At 37.8% G+C, this 18821-nt stretch overlaps 1 protein-coding gene across 2 annotated transcripts; it reads left to right on the top strand.

Moving 5' to 3' along the window:
- The first annotated feature begins 318 nt into the window (after positions 1-318).
- On the top strand, positions 319-13900 carry LOC146474783 (major facilitator superfamily domain-containing protein 12-like). 2 transcript variants are annotated; one of them, XM_085116260.1, is made up of 13 exons: positions 328-454; positions 3225-3307; positions 6977-7507; positions 8243-8351; positions 8878-8997; positions 9203-9257; positions 9648-10084; positions 10201-10293; positions 10627-10719; positions 11096-11269; positions 12004-12101; positions 12301-12437; positions 13325-13900. In XM_085116260.1, exons 3-13 carry the CDS (start codon positions 6987-6989, stop codon positions 13348-13350), a joined length of 1863 nt encoding a protein of 620 aa, XP_084972386.1. In that variant the 5' UTR covers positions 328-454; positions 3225-3307; positions 6977-6986; the 3' UTR covers positions 13351-13900. The 2 variants fall into 2 exon arrangements, with proteins under 2 accessions (XP_084972385.1, XP_084972386.1); XM_085116259.1 differs by lacking the exon at positions 3225-3307 and having other exon boundaries at positions 319-454.
- The last annotated feature ends 4921 nt before the right edge of the window (positions 13901-18821 follow it).

Below are 18821 nucleotides of genomic sequence, written 5' to 3'. Positions count from 1 at the left end.
AGGAGCGAGCAAGGTGAAATCTGTGAAATAAAAAGAGGGCTTTCCCAACTGTTCGTTTCTATTAGCTTTCTAAGCTCTCTTTCGTAGCTGGACTTTTATGCACTAAACCATTTGATTTTTCTTTTCCTCAAGATTCTAAACGTTTTTATTGCCTGACAGATTATGGAAATTCACACAAATTTGCTATTTTAAGCTTACGCTGTTTACCAAAAAAAGAAATTCCAATAATTCCAATACCTCATGCTATTTGACGTCACTAGACTGTACTTAAGTTCTTGCCGACTGCCTTAGTTTAGTAACTTGTCTTCTCAGCTAGCCGTGCAGACTTCTTGAAATATTTCATGCCGCTGCCGTTTGGATCGTTTTCTTCTGCAGGAGACTTGTTTTCCCTCAAACGATTTAACTTCTGCATTGACTGAATTTACTTGCACCGTAATTGTTGTTCATCTTTAAGGTACGTCAGATGAGTTTTACTTTTCCATGAGCAAGCTTCGCTGCTTGTAGCTTACACATGTCAATGTTTGCAATGCAAGGGCGTGTAGCCATTAAATTCTTTTGGACAAATTTCCAAGCTATGTGACAACATTTGTTGGCAGCTGAAGAGCGAGTGGAAGACGAGTTCAGTCGATAAGCTTTTTTCGTCCTTTTTAAAACATTTTTCCTATCTTTCTCTGTTGATACATTTGATTACCGTCAGCGCGAAGGAACTTTGTTCGCAATGTAACTCTACTTGCCTTCATTGCTAGCTGTGCACTAGGCGTGAAATTATTGTACCCGCACTATTTGTCGATCGTCTTTTTCTACGAGGAACTTGTATTCTCTTCCAAAAAAAATCAAAAACATTTAACCTTTGCATTGACTGAAATTACTTGCACCTAATTGCTGTTCATTTTGAGGTAAGTCAGATGAGTTTTGCCTAACATCGGCAAGCTTAGCTTTATGTAGCTTACACAACGTCAATATTTTGTGGATGCAGTGAAAGGGTGTGTAGCCATTGGATTCTATTGGACAAAATTTACAAGCTATGTTACAACATTTTTTGGCAGCTAAAGAACGACAGGAACATGAGTTTAGTGGATAAGCTTCCATCAATTTTTTTTTCTATCTTCTTCGATTGACGTTGATACATTTCGAATTATCGTTTGCACGAAGGAACTTTGTTTGCTAGCTAGGTCATTCGTCTTGCCTTCGTTGCAAAAACTAAAACAATTTCGCATCTAGGGTCGCATTATCTGCTGGTAAGCAACGGGAAAGAGCGAGACTTCTGGGGATATGACCGCTCTGAAATTTGAAACTCGTACTTGTACTCATTCTCGTTCCCGTACTCTGATCTTAAGTTCCCTTTTATCAGCTTAGCGACGGTGCGTCTGTTCCGTTTTGGTTGTACGTGAGAAATGTGGAGAGCAAGAGAAAAACGTGTTGCCCGAGGCAATAACAGGCAGCTTGCCAAGCTTCTCGCGGAATGGTTCATGGACTAGGAAACGGCCAGTATAAGAAACAAACAAGCCGTGAGCGAAGAAATCTTTGAAACGAAAACCGGACTTTCCAAACTGCTCGTTGCAATCTGAGCTATCTAAGCTTTCTTTCAATGATGCACTTTTATGCACCAAACCATGTGATTTTTTCTTTTTCTCACGATTCTAAACGTCTTTATCGTCTGACTGATTATGGAAATTTACACAAATGCACTATTTGAAGCTTACATCGTGTCCGAATAAGAACTTCTGGTACTTCTGGTATACCTCTTGCATGCTGTTTTGCTGTTTGGCGTTAGGTGTACTTAAGTTCTTGCCGACTGCCTTAGTTTAGTCACTTTCCTTCTGCGCTTGTCGTGCAGATGGTTTGAAATATTTTAGATCAGTGAGTTGGTTTTTCATCGGCGAACTTAGATGTACGTAGGTTAAACGCGTCAATGTTGTATGGATGCAATGCAAGGGCGTGTAGCTATTGGACTCTAGACGAATGTAGCGATAAGCTGTTTTGGTCTGTAAATATTTTTTTCTGTCTTTCATGTTTTATACATTTGTTTATCGTTTGCACGAAGGAACTTTGTTTGCTAGGTCATTCGTCTTGCCTTTATTGCAAAACCTAAAATTATCCTGCTTCTAGGTTCTCCTAAGCTGTTGGTAAACAACGGGAAGGAGCGAGAGTTCTGGTGATATGACTGCCCTCAAACTTGAAAGTCGTACTTGTATTCACTCTCGTACTCGTATTATGATCTGAAGGTCCCTTTTATCAGCTTAGCGACGGTGCGTCTGTCCCGTTTTCGTTGTGCGTGAGAAATGTGCAGAGCACGAGAAAACGTGTTGCCCGAGGCAATAACAGAGAGCTTGCCAAGCTTTTTGAATGGTCCTTGTTTTTTTTTTTTTATATATATATGTATATATATAACGTAGCTCTAGAAAACGGGATGAGAAACAAACGAGCCACGAGCGACGAAATTTGTGAAATGAAAAGCGGGCTCTCTCAAATTGTTCGCTGCTGTTAGCTTTCTAAGCTCTCTTTCTTAGACGGACTTGCATGCAGGAATCCATTTAAATTTTCTTCTTCTCAAGAATCTAAGCTTTTTTATCGTCTGAATGATTATGGAAATTTACACAAATTTATTATTTTAAGATTACATTGTTTACCCAAAAATGACTTCTCAGTTCTCTGATCTGAAGATCCCTTTAATCAGCTTAGCGACGGTGCGTCTGTCCCGTTTTGGTTGTACGTGACAAATGTGAAGAGCAAGAGAAAACGTGTTGCCTGAAGCAATAACAGAGAGCTTGCCAAGCTTTTTGAATGGTCCTTGTTTCTTTTTTTTATAACGTAGCTATTAGAAGACGGGGTAAGAAACCAACAAGCCGCGAGCAAGAAAATCTGTTAAATAAAAAGCGGGCTTTCCCAACTGTTCGTTTCCGTTAGCTTTCTAAGTTCTCTTTCCTAGCTGGACGTTTATGCACCAAACCATTTGATTTTTCTTTTCCTCAAGGTTCTAAACGTTTTTAAATATTGCCTGACTGATTAAGGAAATTCATACAAATTTGCTATTTTAAGCTTACACTGTTTACCAAAAAACAAACTTCTTATAATTCCAATACCTCATGCTATTTGACGTAAAAAGTATTTAAGTTCTTGCCGACTGCCTTAGTTTAGTCACTTGTCTTCTGAGCTAGCCGTGAAGACTTCTTGTAATATTTTATGCCGCTGTTTGGATCGTTTTCTTCTGCAGGAGACTCCAGGAGACTTGTTTTCCCTCCAACTACTTAACTGCTTCTGGTATTGACTGAATTTACTTGCACCGTAATTGTTGTTCATCTTTAAGGTACGTCAGATGAGTTTTACTTTTCCATCGGCAAGATTCGCTGTTTGTAGCTTATAAATGTCAATGTTTGCAATGCTAAGGGCGTGTAGCAATTGGATTCTTTTGGACAAATTTACAAGCTATGTGACATTTGTTGGCAGCTGAAGAGCGAGTGGAAAACGAGTTCAGTCGATAAGCTTTTTTAGTCCTTCTTTAAATTTTTTTTCTATCTTTCTCGGTTGATACATTTGATTATCTTTAGCACGAAGGAACTTTGTTCGCAATATAACTCTACTTGCCTTCATTGCTGGCTGTGCACAAGGCGTGAAATATTTCATGCCCGCACTATTTGTCGAATCGTCTTTTTCTACAAGAAACTTTTTTTTTCTTCCAAAAAAAAACATTTAACTTTTGCATTGACTGAAATAACTTGCATCTAATCGCTGTTCATTTTAAGGTGCGTCAAATGAGGTTTGCTCAACATCGGCAAGCTTAATTTTATGTAGCTTACACAACGGTGCGGAGCGATTGGATCCTATTGGACAAATTTATATGAAATGTTACAAGATCTGTCGGGGGCTAAAGAGTGAGAGGAAGACGAGTGTAGTGGATAAGCTTTTTTCGTACATAAATTTTTTTCCTCTCTTCCTCGTTTGTCGTTGATAGATTTCGAATTATCGTTTGCACGAAAGAACTTTGTTTGCTAGCTAGAGCATTCGTCTTGCTTTCGTTGCAAAAACTAAAATAATCTCGTATCTAGGGTCGCATTATCTGCTGGTAAACAACCGGAAAGAGCGAGAGTTCTGGGGATACGAGTACTCTGAAATTTTAATAGTCGTACTTGTATTCAATGTCGTACTCGTACTCTCATCTGAAGGTCCCTTTTATCAGCTTAGCGACGGTGCGTTTGTCCCGTTTTGGTTGTGAGAAACGTGGAGAGCACGAGAGAAACGTGCTGCCTGAGGCAATAACAGAGAGCTAATGCAAAGCTTACATTGTTTACCTAAAAATAGCTAGTTGATGGCTAATGTTATTGGACATTAACTGTACTAAAGTTTTTACCGAGCCCCTTTTTCTAGTAACTTTGCTTCTGAGGCAGCCGTATAGACGGCTTGAAATATTTCATGCCGCCATTTGTCGAATCGTCTTTTCCTTCGAGAGAGTTCTATTTGCTCTAATCCAGCATTTGCCTTTTGTATTTACTGAATTCACTTGCACCGTAATTGTTGTTCATCTTTATTAAGGTACGTCATATGAGTTTACTTTTTCATTGGTGAGATTAGCTGTATGTAGCTTACACACTGCACATTAATGTTTTATGGATGCAAAGCAAGGGCGTGTAGCCCGTAAATATTTTTATGTCTTCCTCGGTTAACGTTGATACCTCGTTTATCGTTTGCACGAAGGAACTTTGTTTGCTAGGTCATTTCTCTTGCCTTCGTTGCAAAAACTAAAACAATCTTAGTTTAGTAAGTTGTCTTCGGCGCTAGCCTTGAATACGGTGTGAAATATATTATGCCGTTATCTGTCTAATGGTCTTTTTCTACAAGAGACTTGAATTTTCTACAATCAAACACTTAACTTTTGCGTTGATTGAATTTACTTGTACGTGCACCGTAATTGTTGTTCATCTTGTTAAGGTACGTCAGATGGGTTAACTTTTCTATCGGCAAGCTTAGCTCGGCTGCATGTAGGTTACACACATCAATGTGTTATGGATGCATTGCAAGGGCGTTTAGTCATTTTACAGGCTATGTTATGCCACCTTTTGGCAGCTAAAGAGCGAGTGGAAGACGGGTGCAGTCCACAAGCTGTCGACAAGTTGTCTGTTAACATTTTTTTCTGTCTTCCTCGGGTGATACATTTGATGGCTCGCAACAGTTTTTCTGGCATCCCAAGAGGTGGATCTTTTCAAATATATATATTTCTCATCTAAGGCCTGCTTCGATTTTCATCATACTACACCACCTTTTCAACCAACAACAGCAACAGGTGTTACCATAGCAGCGGTGACGCAAAACACTTCATTTTAAACAACTTCGAGTATCTCGAAATCTAGCTAGTCAGACACTTAAAAACGAAACTTTCGGGATTTAAACTACTCACCCTAGACAACTTGAAGGCAAAATTAGAAAAAAAGTGAATTCAAGTCATTCTTATGGGCAAATTATGTTAAAAACGCAAGAAAAATAATTAGTATATACCGCACAAGTGAATAGTACTTTTCGCGCGCGCTGATTGGTTAGCTCGGAGGTGATTAGCCAAGTACTATTCACCTCCGAGCAACCGAAGAGAAACAAGATGGCTTCCCGTTTCGCCACGGTTACTTAAGAGGAAATTATTTCAATAAACGAGGCGGCTGTTGAAAAAAACAAAACAAAAAAAAGGCAACAAAGTTTGGTTTGACGGCATTAAATGATAAGTTATTTAATCTTTTCAACCTCATTTTCCAGGGCGAAAAAATGAAAATTCAATACCTAGTTTACGAAAACTGCCGAGCACTAAAATTACAATAAAAACAATAAAGCATCTAATATTTTTCAGCATGGTTTCAACAACAAGGCGAATTTCACAGAAAAATTGAAGAATTGACACTGTACGAACTAAAAAAGTGTCTCCGAAAGTTTTAATTGTCTGCAAGAAAGCGAGACGGAACTTTCTACAATAAGAAATCGCTTACCGCGTGGCTCACGAGATTTTAAAATTTTATACCATTTGTCGGCATATTGTCAGATATAAAATAATTTTTGGGTCCACTAGTTATTCAGCTTGTGTGGTATATACTAAAACAATTATTCACCACAGTGTCGGTGTCGGTGAAAGTGATGGATATTTACCTCGCCGCTTCGCGGCTCGGTAAATATTCATCACTATTCACCTCCACTTCGGTGAATAATTGTTAATTAAACTTGATATAACTTCTCATTGCTGTTCAAACATCTTTTATCACAGCAAAACATTCTAAAACTACCTTGGGCTTCATAGGTCGTTGCGATGTGAAGTTATTTGTGTTTTAAAACGGCTAAAATAAGTCGAAAAGCTTGTAATTTGCATAAATCAAAATATTTCGAAATTGTCCTTACATATTTTACTTTTCAATTGTGAGGCGTTTGAATAATAATTCGTCTTGATTTTTGCGCAAGTTTTAGGTTTATGAACCATTTCGGGTGTTAGATAAGACGGCTGAAACTCGGCCACTGAAGTTTCAGTCGCTGTTCTCTTTCTCTGAACATAAGTTATATTTTGTTTTGCCTGGTATTTTCCGGCTACTATTCTAGTGCAATGAATATTTATGTTTATTATTTAGGTGGCGTAGTATGATGGAAATCGAAGCAAGCCTTCCGTGCGAAATATTGATTTCAAAAGATCCACACCAATGCCCGAAAACTGTTGCGAGCCTCCTTAATTTATTGAATTCAATTCGGCTCATGTGAAGTACGGCGTCTGAAACGGGCTTTAACTTACCCTGGGATTGTTTAGTGGAATGATCTACCAGATGAGGCTATGGCTAAACCATCTCCATTGATGAAAAATAGCTTTTGAGAACATTTCTATCATTAAGCACTATTTCGCTAGACCTGATTAGGTTGGATTAGTTTAGCTTCTGCTCTGTCAAGGTTTCTTATTAACAAGACTCTCCGGAAGAGCATTTTGTACTGATTAATGTGATGATGTGAATGTTACTTACAGGTTGCCAAACATGCCTATGTTGAAGTTTCATTGCCAATCCGTCAAGCTAAGCTCGGAATCACGCACACCACCTTTTCAACGATTTTCCTATGGAGTGGGCCACGTGTTAAATGATATAATGCGACAGCTGCTTTTTTCATTCCGTCTGGTTTTCTTAATGGAAGTGCTCAGCATCTCTGCGGCTGATTCTGGCTGGTTAATTCTTCAAAAAAGAATGGTTCACGTACTGATGTCACCCATCTGCGCTGTATTGGTTGACAGAATCAATATTCCGTTCCTGTCCAGCAAGCTTGGAAGGAGGAAGTCGTGGCATTTGTTTGCAACTGTGCTGGCAGCAATCTCCATAGCGCTCTTCTTCAGCCCTTGTTTTCTTTGCCGTGGTGATGATGGAAAATGGCAAATTCTGGTATATTTGGCCACACTGAACACCTTTTTGGCTGTTTCAGGCAACATACTGGAAATTGGCCATCTTTCACTAATGCCAGTCATTGCTAAAGATCAAACTGAGGCAGTTGAATTGAGTGCATTGAGGTTTGCCAGTCACCTTCTTTACTTCTAAATCCATTTTTTTGCATTTTACTTGGGGGGACGGAAGGAAAAGACAAAAATGCTCTACCACTACGCACCAATAAACCTACTGTATTATTATTTCGCAAGGATGATTTCCTCCTTCTTATTTACAATATCTACTTATGAGAAAAACCTTTCGTTACTTTTCTTCTGAGGGAAAAGTCTCTCACCCGAGGTCCAAGCTTTGTTTTTGCTTACCTGCATTTTCTTGAGAAAAAACACTCATTTACAAAATCGACTGGGACTGTGCTAAGTGCATTACCTATAGTACGATTTACTATCAACATTCACTCTGGAAAGCTGGTTTACTAACTTAGAACAAACACCACCTTACAAACGACTTATTGATAGCAATCAAACAATTGACAAAACCACTGGTTGTATTAACAATAGACCAACGGACTTTTCACTTTTCACAAAAACGGATCAAAACGCACTAATCACTTTTTACAGTCTTTACAGCCAATAACACCAGAACTTCGTTAACCAATCAGGTCAATAACTAGACATTTATACCATCTACTGACGTTTCACACTTTACTTAATTAACTCTGATTATGACTTCCGCTCAGGTAAACGTGGTCGAAATATCAGTCAATGTCACCAAAGACAGTCCTTCTCAGAACTACACTCACCCGGATTATCATTATTTACGTCCTTAACACACTCATTGGTATCCAATTTTCCTTTTTTCAGGACCGCCTTTACCTACTTAAGTGGCATCACTACTTATCTTGTGGCTTGGGCAATTTTAGATCAAAAAACTGGCGATCGAATTTCTGCAAAAAATTTCATGGATTTCACGGTAACGTATACTCTGCGATATTTCCTTTAATACCGTGTGCATACCAAGGGAAAAACATTAGCACAACGGCAGTTTATTGCATCGACACTTAATTAAAAGTTTTGTTTTAGAAAACTTAAAAAGTATGGAACAATTGTTACTGAATTATGACTTAATAACTTCATTTTAAGTTAATGTATGGGCTAATCTAGAGTGGTTACACGATTTTTAAACATTTTCCCTTTCATCTGTTTGAATAGTTGGTGTTAATACTGGGATTTCTGTCTAAGTACCTTGCTAATAGATAGACATTACTACACTTGCCGGGGTGGAAAAATAGTTACAGTTTAGGATGTTGTTGAGTACATTACAATTTATACACCAATGGTTCCAAAGAAGCCGTGAAGGATTGTGTGAGACTGATGTTTCTAAGTACTGCAGTAGCCGAAAAGAAAGTCTGAAGTTCTAGCTTAAGAGTAAGTGTACCTTGTGGAGGCACAATACCTAGTAAGTAAACGACATAAATTATTATTTCGTGCTTTTCCAGGTACTGGCCATGATTTTGACAGCTGTAGGTGTGTTGTTTACTTTCATTTTCCACGTTGGAACCAAAGAGCGTACTGGTGAGAAGACGAAGAAATTGTTTACTTCATCTGGAAAGTTTGTGGTAAGCCCCCCTCCACACAAGCATTTTAATTTGAAAACGCATACATTTTGATGTGCTTTTTCCAAATCAATCAAAGACAGCAGGTAATAACAAAGAAGGTCGATTACGGTTCTTTATTGGTGTGCGTCGTTTTGACTTCCTGCTCATCGGGTATGCTCAGAAATTGGTCGATCTCTTCCTTGACTTGAATTTCCCTCTCTTTCAGAGAAAAACGTCTGCATCGATTATTCCTGTGAAATTGATGTCCCCTATGGCCACAGGTATGCCCTATTCTAGTGAATACGACTTTTTAAAAAATTTTTAAAATTTAAATGATTTACAAAGGTTTACCAAAAGCGTCCAGTGTATTGGCTGAGGAATCAACGAAAAAGAAGCGTTGACTCTGGAGATTTTCCATAGAGGGCGTTAGCTTTGTCCTATTTCCAGAAAGGGAACAAATTGGAATGCAGATAGGGGTAATCACAAGTTAAAAAGTTGGCTGCGAAGAAATACGTGTAGTTTATTACAACCACATGCATGGAAATTGATCTGGGTCTTCCCTCCAGCACAAAGCTCACGTTCATACTCAAATGTTAGCGGTTGACGTCGAAGTCTAATCGTCGAAGCGGAAAAAAAGCGTTCCATATAAACGTTATTTTTCGGACTTGCAGGAGTAACTGATGGTGACGAGAAGACTTCCAAAGGGACATGTTTGGAAGAGCCATGCAACGCGAACGGACAGACATTGAAAGTTCCAAATGAAACAAGCAGCAGTAAAGAGGTGACCAGCGCCAATGAAACTCCCGAAAAAAGTATCCAAGAAGGCTTCTCAGAAAACAATGACTCCCTTGGAGTTGAAAATAAAGGATTTGATGTCAGTGAAACAGAATCAAGTCCATCTCATGTAGAAAAAGTCACTGACAAAAACGCATACGACTTACCATCGAGCACCGTTTCGCCGAAATCATTGGAAATGAATGGTGGTACTTTGTCAGATAGCAAAGTGAGCAAGCCTTCCAATGCCTCTAGTGATCCCGAGTCTGCTCTTCTAGTAACACCTGTATCCAAGACAGTGGGCGCCTGGCTTAAGGATCCTCATCTTTACAAGGTAAATGGTCTCATCCTATAACGACAGTTTATGTTATTGGATTAAAGTCCTTTAAGAAGTCATTTATATGTAATATTGTAGCTGCGTTAACGTTTCTGTTTTGCTTCCTCCCGTAGGTGGCCATCATCTTGGCGTGTGCAAGGATCCTTCAACAAAACACCTACGCCTATCTGCCACTTTTCCTCATTTACAGCCTCAAGTTTAAAAAGGTTCGAATAGCCATTCTTAGTAGTTATGTAAGTTTTCGCCCATACGTCCATTCTTAAGTCCATCCATTCATTGTATTATAGTTTTTCAATTACGGATCTTCCCTCCTATGTCTTATTTTTCAGTTTAATTTATTGCCCATAATCCCCCATCTATCTCTCCATCTGTCCGTTTTTAAATTGGCACCAGTTTCAAAGTCAGTTTATTTGCGAAAGGATGTCTTTGAAACTTTTTATATTTAATAAACACTGAATTTAATATGCAACACGTATACTTCGAGCAAAAGGTTACAGGACAAAATTGTCCGTAATATAAATTCCCATTTTTTTTCCCAGGAATCCATTGCTTACCTTCCACTAATAATGCTGATAAGTGCAACGGTATCATCAGGATTTTCAAAGAAACTTGTTGGAAGGATCGGAAATAAGGTATGGCAGTAAGCCTCAACTGATGACGGGACATTCGATATTTTGCTGACAGATCTATTTATCAAAAAAGATGTTGCGCTCACTAATCAACATATGCTGAACAATGCATAATTTCATTTCTAATATTATATTGGTGAATTAAGAAATTCTATTCAACATCGATAACGCTAAAAACATCAAGGAAATTGTCATGGCACCAAAAGATCTCAAGAATCCTCAATGTTTTTGAGCAAAAAAAAAAAAAAAAAAATCAGTCTCAAATGATTAGCGTTGAACCGTGTTTCATTTGCTTTGAGTTCTTATCTACCCAAAATGCACTTGATAAGGGGAGAAGTGGAAACGACCTCTAATCCAATTCGTTTCTTCTTGGCTTCAGTCGTGCTTCATCTTAGCTGCCTTTCTCGTGATCTGCGCTGCTGTCTGGTTTTATTTCATCACCCAGTCCAACAGCGTCATGACTTACCCTGCCGTTGTGCTGCTGGGATTTGGATTTTCCTCCATGGTTGTTAATGCACTTAGCTTTGCAACAGAGCTCATTGGAGAGAGCAAAGTGAGTTAATAGTTACTGAAGAATCGTTATATTCAACTTGCGTTTTATCTTTGAAGATCACGAAGTCTTGCTCTTCTTTGATCAGAAAAAAGTTAAATTCTCAATAAAGTCCACAAATAGATCAGAATATTGAAGACTTTGTCGGTTACTAACCCGAAAAACCCCTTCTAAGTTTCATCAGATGAGGCACCACTTCACCTATAAGCTAACTGAGGGTCAGACTTATGCAGTTCTCTTGATATATGAAAATTGTGATATTTTCTGTAAATATCAAGATCGGCTCTTTCAATTTGCCCAAAATTCTAAAGGGTTTCCTTTCGTTGTTCTAATAATGAATTTCTATAACCAGCATAGATTATTTTCAAATGCGTACAACGTTTTTGTGAATCTATGTCACACGTGACGAATTCGCCAAAATTATAGGTCAATGTGTCTGAAGGATTCAAAATCGAACAAAGAAGAATTAATAATTAGTTGCAAGAGCCCATATTTCCATGACAATTTCAAAGGCTTAAATGAAATAGAAGGCGTGGGTGCTCATTCATAATCACCTGAAATTTAATATTTGAAATAAATCTTAATATTGGAATTGCTTATCACGTGTGGCCTAGACTGACTGAAAAAAATATCATATAGACTCTTGAAAAAATATAGGAAGGCCTTTAGGATATTACTTTTATTTTTCAGTATTTTAACTTACAGCGAAAATTATATATTTTTATTTTCCCTCTCAGAGCACATCTGGTTTCGTTTTTGGCTTTTCGAGCTTCACTTCACATATGATAGGGGGACCCTTGATCATGCTTATTCAAAACCTGTTCCCTGAACGAAGGTAAGCCGACTAATATCGTAAATAAATGACACAATTTTGTGAAAAATTGAATAATGCTAACGCCGTTTTGGATGGCTTCACACAAGATGCGTTCTACGCAATGAATCGAAAATACTAGTTTTCCATTCATATCTGCACCAAATTAAAACGTATGCAACTACCTTTATAGGCCCCCTTATTTTTTTTGTTTTCGTTGCAGAGGTGAATCTGCAGACTGTGAAGAGTGTGGAGATTATGTTCGTCTGGTATTTCCACTGGTGTCAATTTCACTAGCTGCTGTCAGTATGCTGACTGTATTGCTTTTTCAATTTTCAAAAACAACCTGCAAGCAAATTGGTGAGTTTTCACTTTTCAAGTTGACTGAAAAATGCATGGATAAGTGGGATGCTTATACAGTGGTTTTCTTCCTTTCAAAGGATTTTTTTTCCTCTGTTTGTGGTCCCCGGTCTCGGTAAACCGCCTTCAGTCAAGTGATCCCACAAGCCCTCCATGGAATCCTTCGGAACGCAGAGGCAGTGGTTGCAGAAATCTCCTGCTTGTCTTGGGTTACACTGACTGTTCAGGGCTCCAAAAGAAAAAAGTCGTACTTATAGGGTTCCAGAATCAGCAGTTTTGTCCGCGCTCCTAGTAGAGAAACGTAACGCTTTTTGCTCCACTCTCAACGTCAAAATTTGAAGGCTCGAGACACCCTACCACCAGCTCTCACCCCCCCCCCCCTCCCCATCCCACCCCCTGAATTTTTCTCATAATAAAGGGCCAGCGCTACGCACGTAGTCGTCAATTTTCGCAGTGGATAATTTTGTGTACCGATCTTCAGCATATCACTGACACTTGTCTATTTTAATAAGCAGTGTCAGAGATTTTCCGGTAAGATCACCAATGTGCTAAATTTATATCTTGCAAAAGTTATTCTAAAGGACAAAAAAAGCTCCTTGGCAGCCATTCAACAAGCCACTAGAATCTTAGCGTGCCTTGCAGGCCTTAAAGCAAAACCTGTTTTTGGCTTTTTGCATTCTTACCACCTTCGTTTCCGTTACTCAGCCTTTGTCACCCACTTGGAGCAAAACAAACCAATCCTGTAACTATTTTATCAGTCATAGACTAAAATATTGTAAGGTCCTGACTGATCTATCTAGATAGAAATCCAGAAACACTTTTATAAATATGCTTTGTACAAACTATCCATTAACTGAACTTCATGTTAATGCTTTTTTTTTTTGCAGTTCGTCACACAGATGGTAAAGACTGAAGCAGTACTTCAACCGCTACTACTAGGAATAACCTTCTTCCCTATGTTCTCTTTTAAAAACAAAATCTCATTGTTAAGGTTTAAAATCTAGAGCTATCTGACAGTTTCGAATACAAAATGAAAAAGGCAAGGCCGAGAATTTTATCATTGTAGAAACCAAGTTTGGTATATTACATGTACTGAAGATATTTGGAACTTAATTACAATATTTGGGTTCTATTACAGAATCACAGTCATGTGAAAATATCAGTTTACAAGAGGCCTTGCTTTCTTCTTTTTGTTTAAGGTAGTTAACTAAGTTTAGTTCAGTAATTAGATTTCGCAGACCTTAGGTTAGACGCCCAACTTTCGATTAAGGTGATTAATGTGTTCGGTCCGTATAGCTTAGGCTTAATCTAATTTTTTGCCTGAAGAAGCATATTTATAGGGAACGGCATGAACTGTCGTGGGTTAGTTGGCATTAATAAGGAATTGATAGAAAGCGATCTGCTCACAGTGGATCAGTTTTAGATTATTACGAAAAGTTACATTAAAAATAATATTCAACTAAGTCACATCAAGGAAATAGTTTTTTCAGTCGATAGTGAAAGAAAATATAGCTGATTATAATAGTCTCCCCAAGGTATCCATAATTTAATAGAAAATCTCATCTTATCTCATCGTCTATGTTTTGTTTTGCTTTCTTCTAATAAAGAATGTAATGCAGTTTGGGATGACTTGTCGTTACGGCTAAGTGGGAAACTTCAGAAACTGTAGTTTTGTGCTGCTTGAGTCAACAAAATCTAGGTATGAGGGGAACCCTTGGCTTCTTCTCAACTCGCTTAACTGAGAGCCCCTTTCCGTCAGAAGGACGAAGCAAATTAAATATCTCTATAACTTTTTTAAAAGAATTTTAACAAGCTCGCCCCAGGTTGTCTTTCTGACATGTTCCTTGAGATAACTGCGTCCTGTGATTTCCACGACGCTGCCCGTTAACTGGTCTTACCAAGGCCGAGAACTGACTAGCTTAAATGCAGCTTTTCCTACATGCAGTGGAGCTTTTCTCTGGAACAGTGTCCTTGAGGAAGCTAGAGCAGCTACAATAGCTGCTAAATCTCTTTAAAAAACATAAATCAATAAATGATTTTCCACATCGGAATCCCACACTGCAAATACTAGATTAGTTTGGAGATAAACGTAACGTGACGATAGATTATATACACTCACTTAAAGTTACAAGTCTAATTTTAATTCTTGCTAATGCGATTGGGGATCAAAATGTGTCCGTTCCGGGTAGTTTGTTTAGTCTAATTTCTCGTCTAAAGAGGCATTTTGTAAAGGGAATAGCACAAGTGTAGTGGGACATTTGGCATTAATAAAAAAATATTAGAAAACTATCTGCTCAAATTGGATGTTTTTGTTTACTACGAAAAGTGAAATCTTGTGAAAACAATATTCATTCAATCACTCCAAATAAACAGTTTTTCCCCTCAACAAAAATACAAGTGTAATAGCTTGGAATAGCTTAGCGTAAATTAGTCTCTCCCAAAAAGTTCAGTAGTTCACTTTTTTTCCTAATAAAAGGCTGCAGGTTTTTAAATTATTGCTTCCCCGCTCAGCAATGAATCGCACCAAATGAATGATAGTGTTGCACAATTAAGAAAACAGTCAATTGAAACTTTCATCTCATTTCCACCTTCCATGCCTTGTTCAGTTACTATAGTTAACATAAGATCCGGAAATATAAAATTAGACCAGTCACTTGCCTCTCGCACGTTAATGAAGGGTAAATGCTTTCAAGTTTGTTGTTTAATAACAGGAAGACCGATATACACGTTTAAATACTTTTGGCTGCAAACAAAAGAGCAGTATACTAAGTGGTCGTGCTATTCTCCCAGTAACTGAACAAATCTTGCATGGAAGAGAAAAACTTGAAAAGCGGAAGAAAGAACAAACAACAGGGTGAACAGACGGATACGCGGCAAATGATCGAGTGAACGATCAAACGATCGGGCATGAACGAACATCTGAGAGTGCTTTCTTAAGCGAGTCTTTTACCATGTGCAACTGATGGGGTAAACGCACAAAAACGCACGAAAGCACGATGGCTGAAGGACTCGAATGAACTCTTGGAAATTTAGAGTAAACCCCCCTCCACAGCTAGCATAGGTTTTATCTTAACCAGTGACCAAACCTTATTTCCAGATTTTCCATAAGGAAATCACAAGCCTTAAAGCAATCTTTCCTATAGCACTCAAATGTGTAAATAAAGAGTGACAAGCCTACGAGACTTCCTCACGTATATTAAGCCTTTTGTAGGTTTCATGAGTATGTAAAATGTTTTTCTCTACTTCTGTGTATTTGTAGCGGGTTTGGAGGATTTAATGATTTAATAAGCCTAAGGATTTGATAGAACCTCAGTGCATTTATCCATCAAAGATCATTATACTTCTGCATGACGAGTTTCTGTTTCTTCTATTTTTATATCTCTGTACTTTGTTATGACCTTGTATTCGGTGTGTTTAACATGGAAACCCTGAAGACGAAAATCTAATTTTTCACTTCAGAGAAACAAGATCGTCAAGATGGCGTATAATTCTTGCCAGAAGAGTACGACGACCTTGGCACTTTCAAACGAAACGTCAAGGCAGAAATGAAACGTGTATCGAAGAAGCTGTCCGATATATCGACTACAGTAAGCTCAGTTTCCGAAGCTTTCGAAGCTATCCAACAATACAGCTACCAATACATTGTTGGCTTCTCGCAGGTTAACGAGACGGAATTTTCAGAGGATGCAGCTAATTTGATTTATGTGTCAAACTCTTTTCGTGTCTGGGCGTTGATGATATATCTTAAGAAGATATCGACATTGCGTTCCAGGTAGAACACGCGCTGCTGAAAATAAACCCGAACCGATCATCTGTGAATTCGCGAGAACAACAGAACGACCCGTTGCCTCAGCGCTGCTGCCGCCTTTGAACATTGCCTTTGAACGTATTGGAATTTACCACCATCTGACGTTTAAGCTCATTGCCCAATAGCTTTAAAACACAATTTGGCTACCAATACTGTTGGGCTAAGAACACGGTCGTCTTTCTTCGTAAGAACGAAACTTCAAGACCCGTAAAGTTAACAAAGATGATGATTTAACGAAGCTATCTTTACAGAGTCAAGCCGTAGTTCGCTCAGATGAGTAATTTAACGTACATTATTTTATTATTAACCATAGCTAAATTTATTTCTGGGTTATTTCTCTATGAAGGAAATTCTGCTTTTCATTATGGGTGGCTTTAATATTGACCTCTTTGAAAACGGAAAAGTCTACTTATAGCCACAATTTCCTTTTCTCTCTACAAAGCTTTTATCTGTTGCCTACCATCGACAAGCCAACTAGAGTACATAATAATTTAGGCACTTTAATTGATAACATTCTTATAACTGATCCAGAGCAATGTTTAGTAAGTGGTTCTGTTCTCGATCAAAAGTAACATCTTGCCTATAAGTTCCTCTTTATTGAACCAATCTTTAATCTCCTGTACAAAGTCAAAAATAATACAGCTCCGGAAAACATACTAAACCTATTTCAAAACGTTTCAGATTTTCACGCTTATAGCACCAGATCAGCCGCTGCCCGTAACTTTTACATTAGACACTCGAGATTGGAAATACAAGTCTTTCTTCTGTAGATTGGGAGCTGAAATCGTGGAACGCCATACCGAAACACCTAAAACAACTTAAATATAATAATTTCAAAAAAACGATTACATGAGACGCTGATTCAGATCCTAAGGAAGGACGACGCATATTTTGACCCATCCACTATATACTTCAAAAAATGAAGTTATACTTTAAAAGCATTTAACAATCTAAAGATAAATAGATTTGTGGAACTTGTAACTTTGTTCTCGCCTTTCTTTTAACGTTTTCCCATTACCTTAATGTTACGTGGGAATACTAACTTATCACTGTCGGTAATAATATTTATTGCAACGTATTTATTGTTGTTACAACTTCTCAGGACACTTTTTATCGAGTTTAGTTTCGCTATCTGTCTCGATTAGCTCGCTAGCTATTTGCGGGTGACATGAAATGTAAAAAATTAAGATTAATAAATAAAGTTGAATTCAATCAAATTTCTGGGCGATGGATTTTCTTTTACTCGATAATTTCTAAAATGTTGATCTACTTTTGATCGAGGATGAAGGAATAAGCAAGGTAATTTGCAAATAAAAACATAACAAAATGCCATGTTGTTGATTTCATTTTCTAAACGGTAGCAAGTTTTCTTGAAATTAGTTTGTATAACACGGCTGCTTTATACTGATCATTTGTTATTTTTAATACTTTGCTCTCAAATAAATTCTTTTAGATCAAGACGGTATCATCAATTTACCAACGTAGTGAAATTACCGATCATCAAAAGGTGACTTGAGCATGTTATTGTCATTTGAAGGCTGCGTATAGTTAGTTAAAGCTATTTACGTACGAGTACCAACATACAGTTGCAGTCTACTGTATTTCGAAACTCTATTTCCGTGTTTTCCCGATGTGGGAGAGTATTTTTCGAGCCAAATTTTCTTATGAGTTTCCTTTTCAAGGTCTAGGCTACTAACTTGCATAATTGAGAAACACTAGTATTTGGAAGCGCCTTCGGGTCTTAAAACCGTTTGGCCACACGATGTCATTTTATGATAAGTAAAAACGATTCTTTGTCCTTCCATAACTACAACGTTCAACCTTGCTGTAGAAAGTCTCATTTTTGATTTACATGTATTTTTGTACATAACCTTCCTTCTTTTTATTGGAAGCTGTGAAGTGGTGAAAGTCGCTGTTTTTGCTATTTCAAACAATTATGTGGAAACGAAAAGTGTTTTTAAAGTGACCGGGCAAGGTGTAATTCACATGCAAGGTTTAAATCAAATCTATTTTGTCATCTATTTGGGTTATGAGGATCTCATGGAGACAGCCACTTAACAACTTATCTATTCAAACTTTTTTGCAAATTTATGGGTATATTAAACCCGACTTTAATTGGTATATACTGTAAGAAGAATTAAGTTTTACTGCTTAAGATAAAACTCTTTTGCTGATTCATGTTCCTCTTTTATTTGCGCTATTTTGCGAACAAATGTTTATTAATAGCCATCGGAGCTGAACGCAATCAGCTTACAGAAACACTTAAAAAAAAGTCCTTAGGTGCATTTGAATAAAAGGATCGAAGCAAAACCCCACTAGTCCGTTTTGTTAAAATTATTAATTCTTTTACGCATGAACTATTAATGAGCGATTTTGACAACAGATCGCCAGTAGGGAAACTAATTCAAATTTATCGAGACCCGCCAGACTTCTTCACTTGTTTCTTTCAGATAAAATCGTTAAAAGTGATTCAGTTGTGCATCACTGTTTATTGGAACTTTTGTACGGCTTGGTACTTTGATGTAACTGCAGTAGATTTTTGACCCAATAACGGTCAACGTTGCTCCTTGTACAAT

The sequence above is a fragment of the Pavona decussata genome, unplaced genomic scaffold (genome assembly GCF_977016875.1).
Source record: "Pavona decussata unplaced genomic scaffold, jaPavDecu1.1 SCAFFOLD_87, whole genome shotgun sequence".
NCBI lineage: Eukaryota > Metazoa > Cnidaria > Anthozoa > Scleractinia > Agariciidae > Pavona > Pavona decussata.
This window is presented reverse-complemented; position numbering and strand designations above follow the sequence as displayed.

Bases quoted from the DNA above. Each gene is read 5' to 3' on its own strand.
- LOC146474783 (XM_085116259.1), top strand. From the start codon at position 6,987: ATGCCTATGTTGAAGTTTCATTGCCAATCCGTCAAGCTAAGCTCGGAA. The intron at 9,258-9,647 runs GTATGCCCTATT...TCGGACTTGCAG, and splicing joins GATGTCCCCTATGGCCACAG to GAGTAACTGATGGTGACGAG. The intron at 12,102-12,300 runs GTAAGCCGACTA...TTTTCGTTGCAG, and splicing joins AACCTGTTCCCTGAACGAAG to AGGTGAATCTGCAGACTGTG.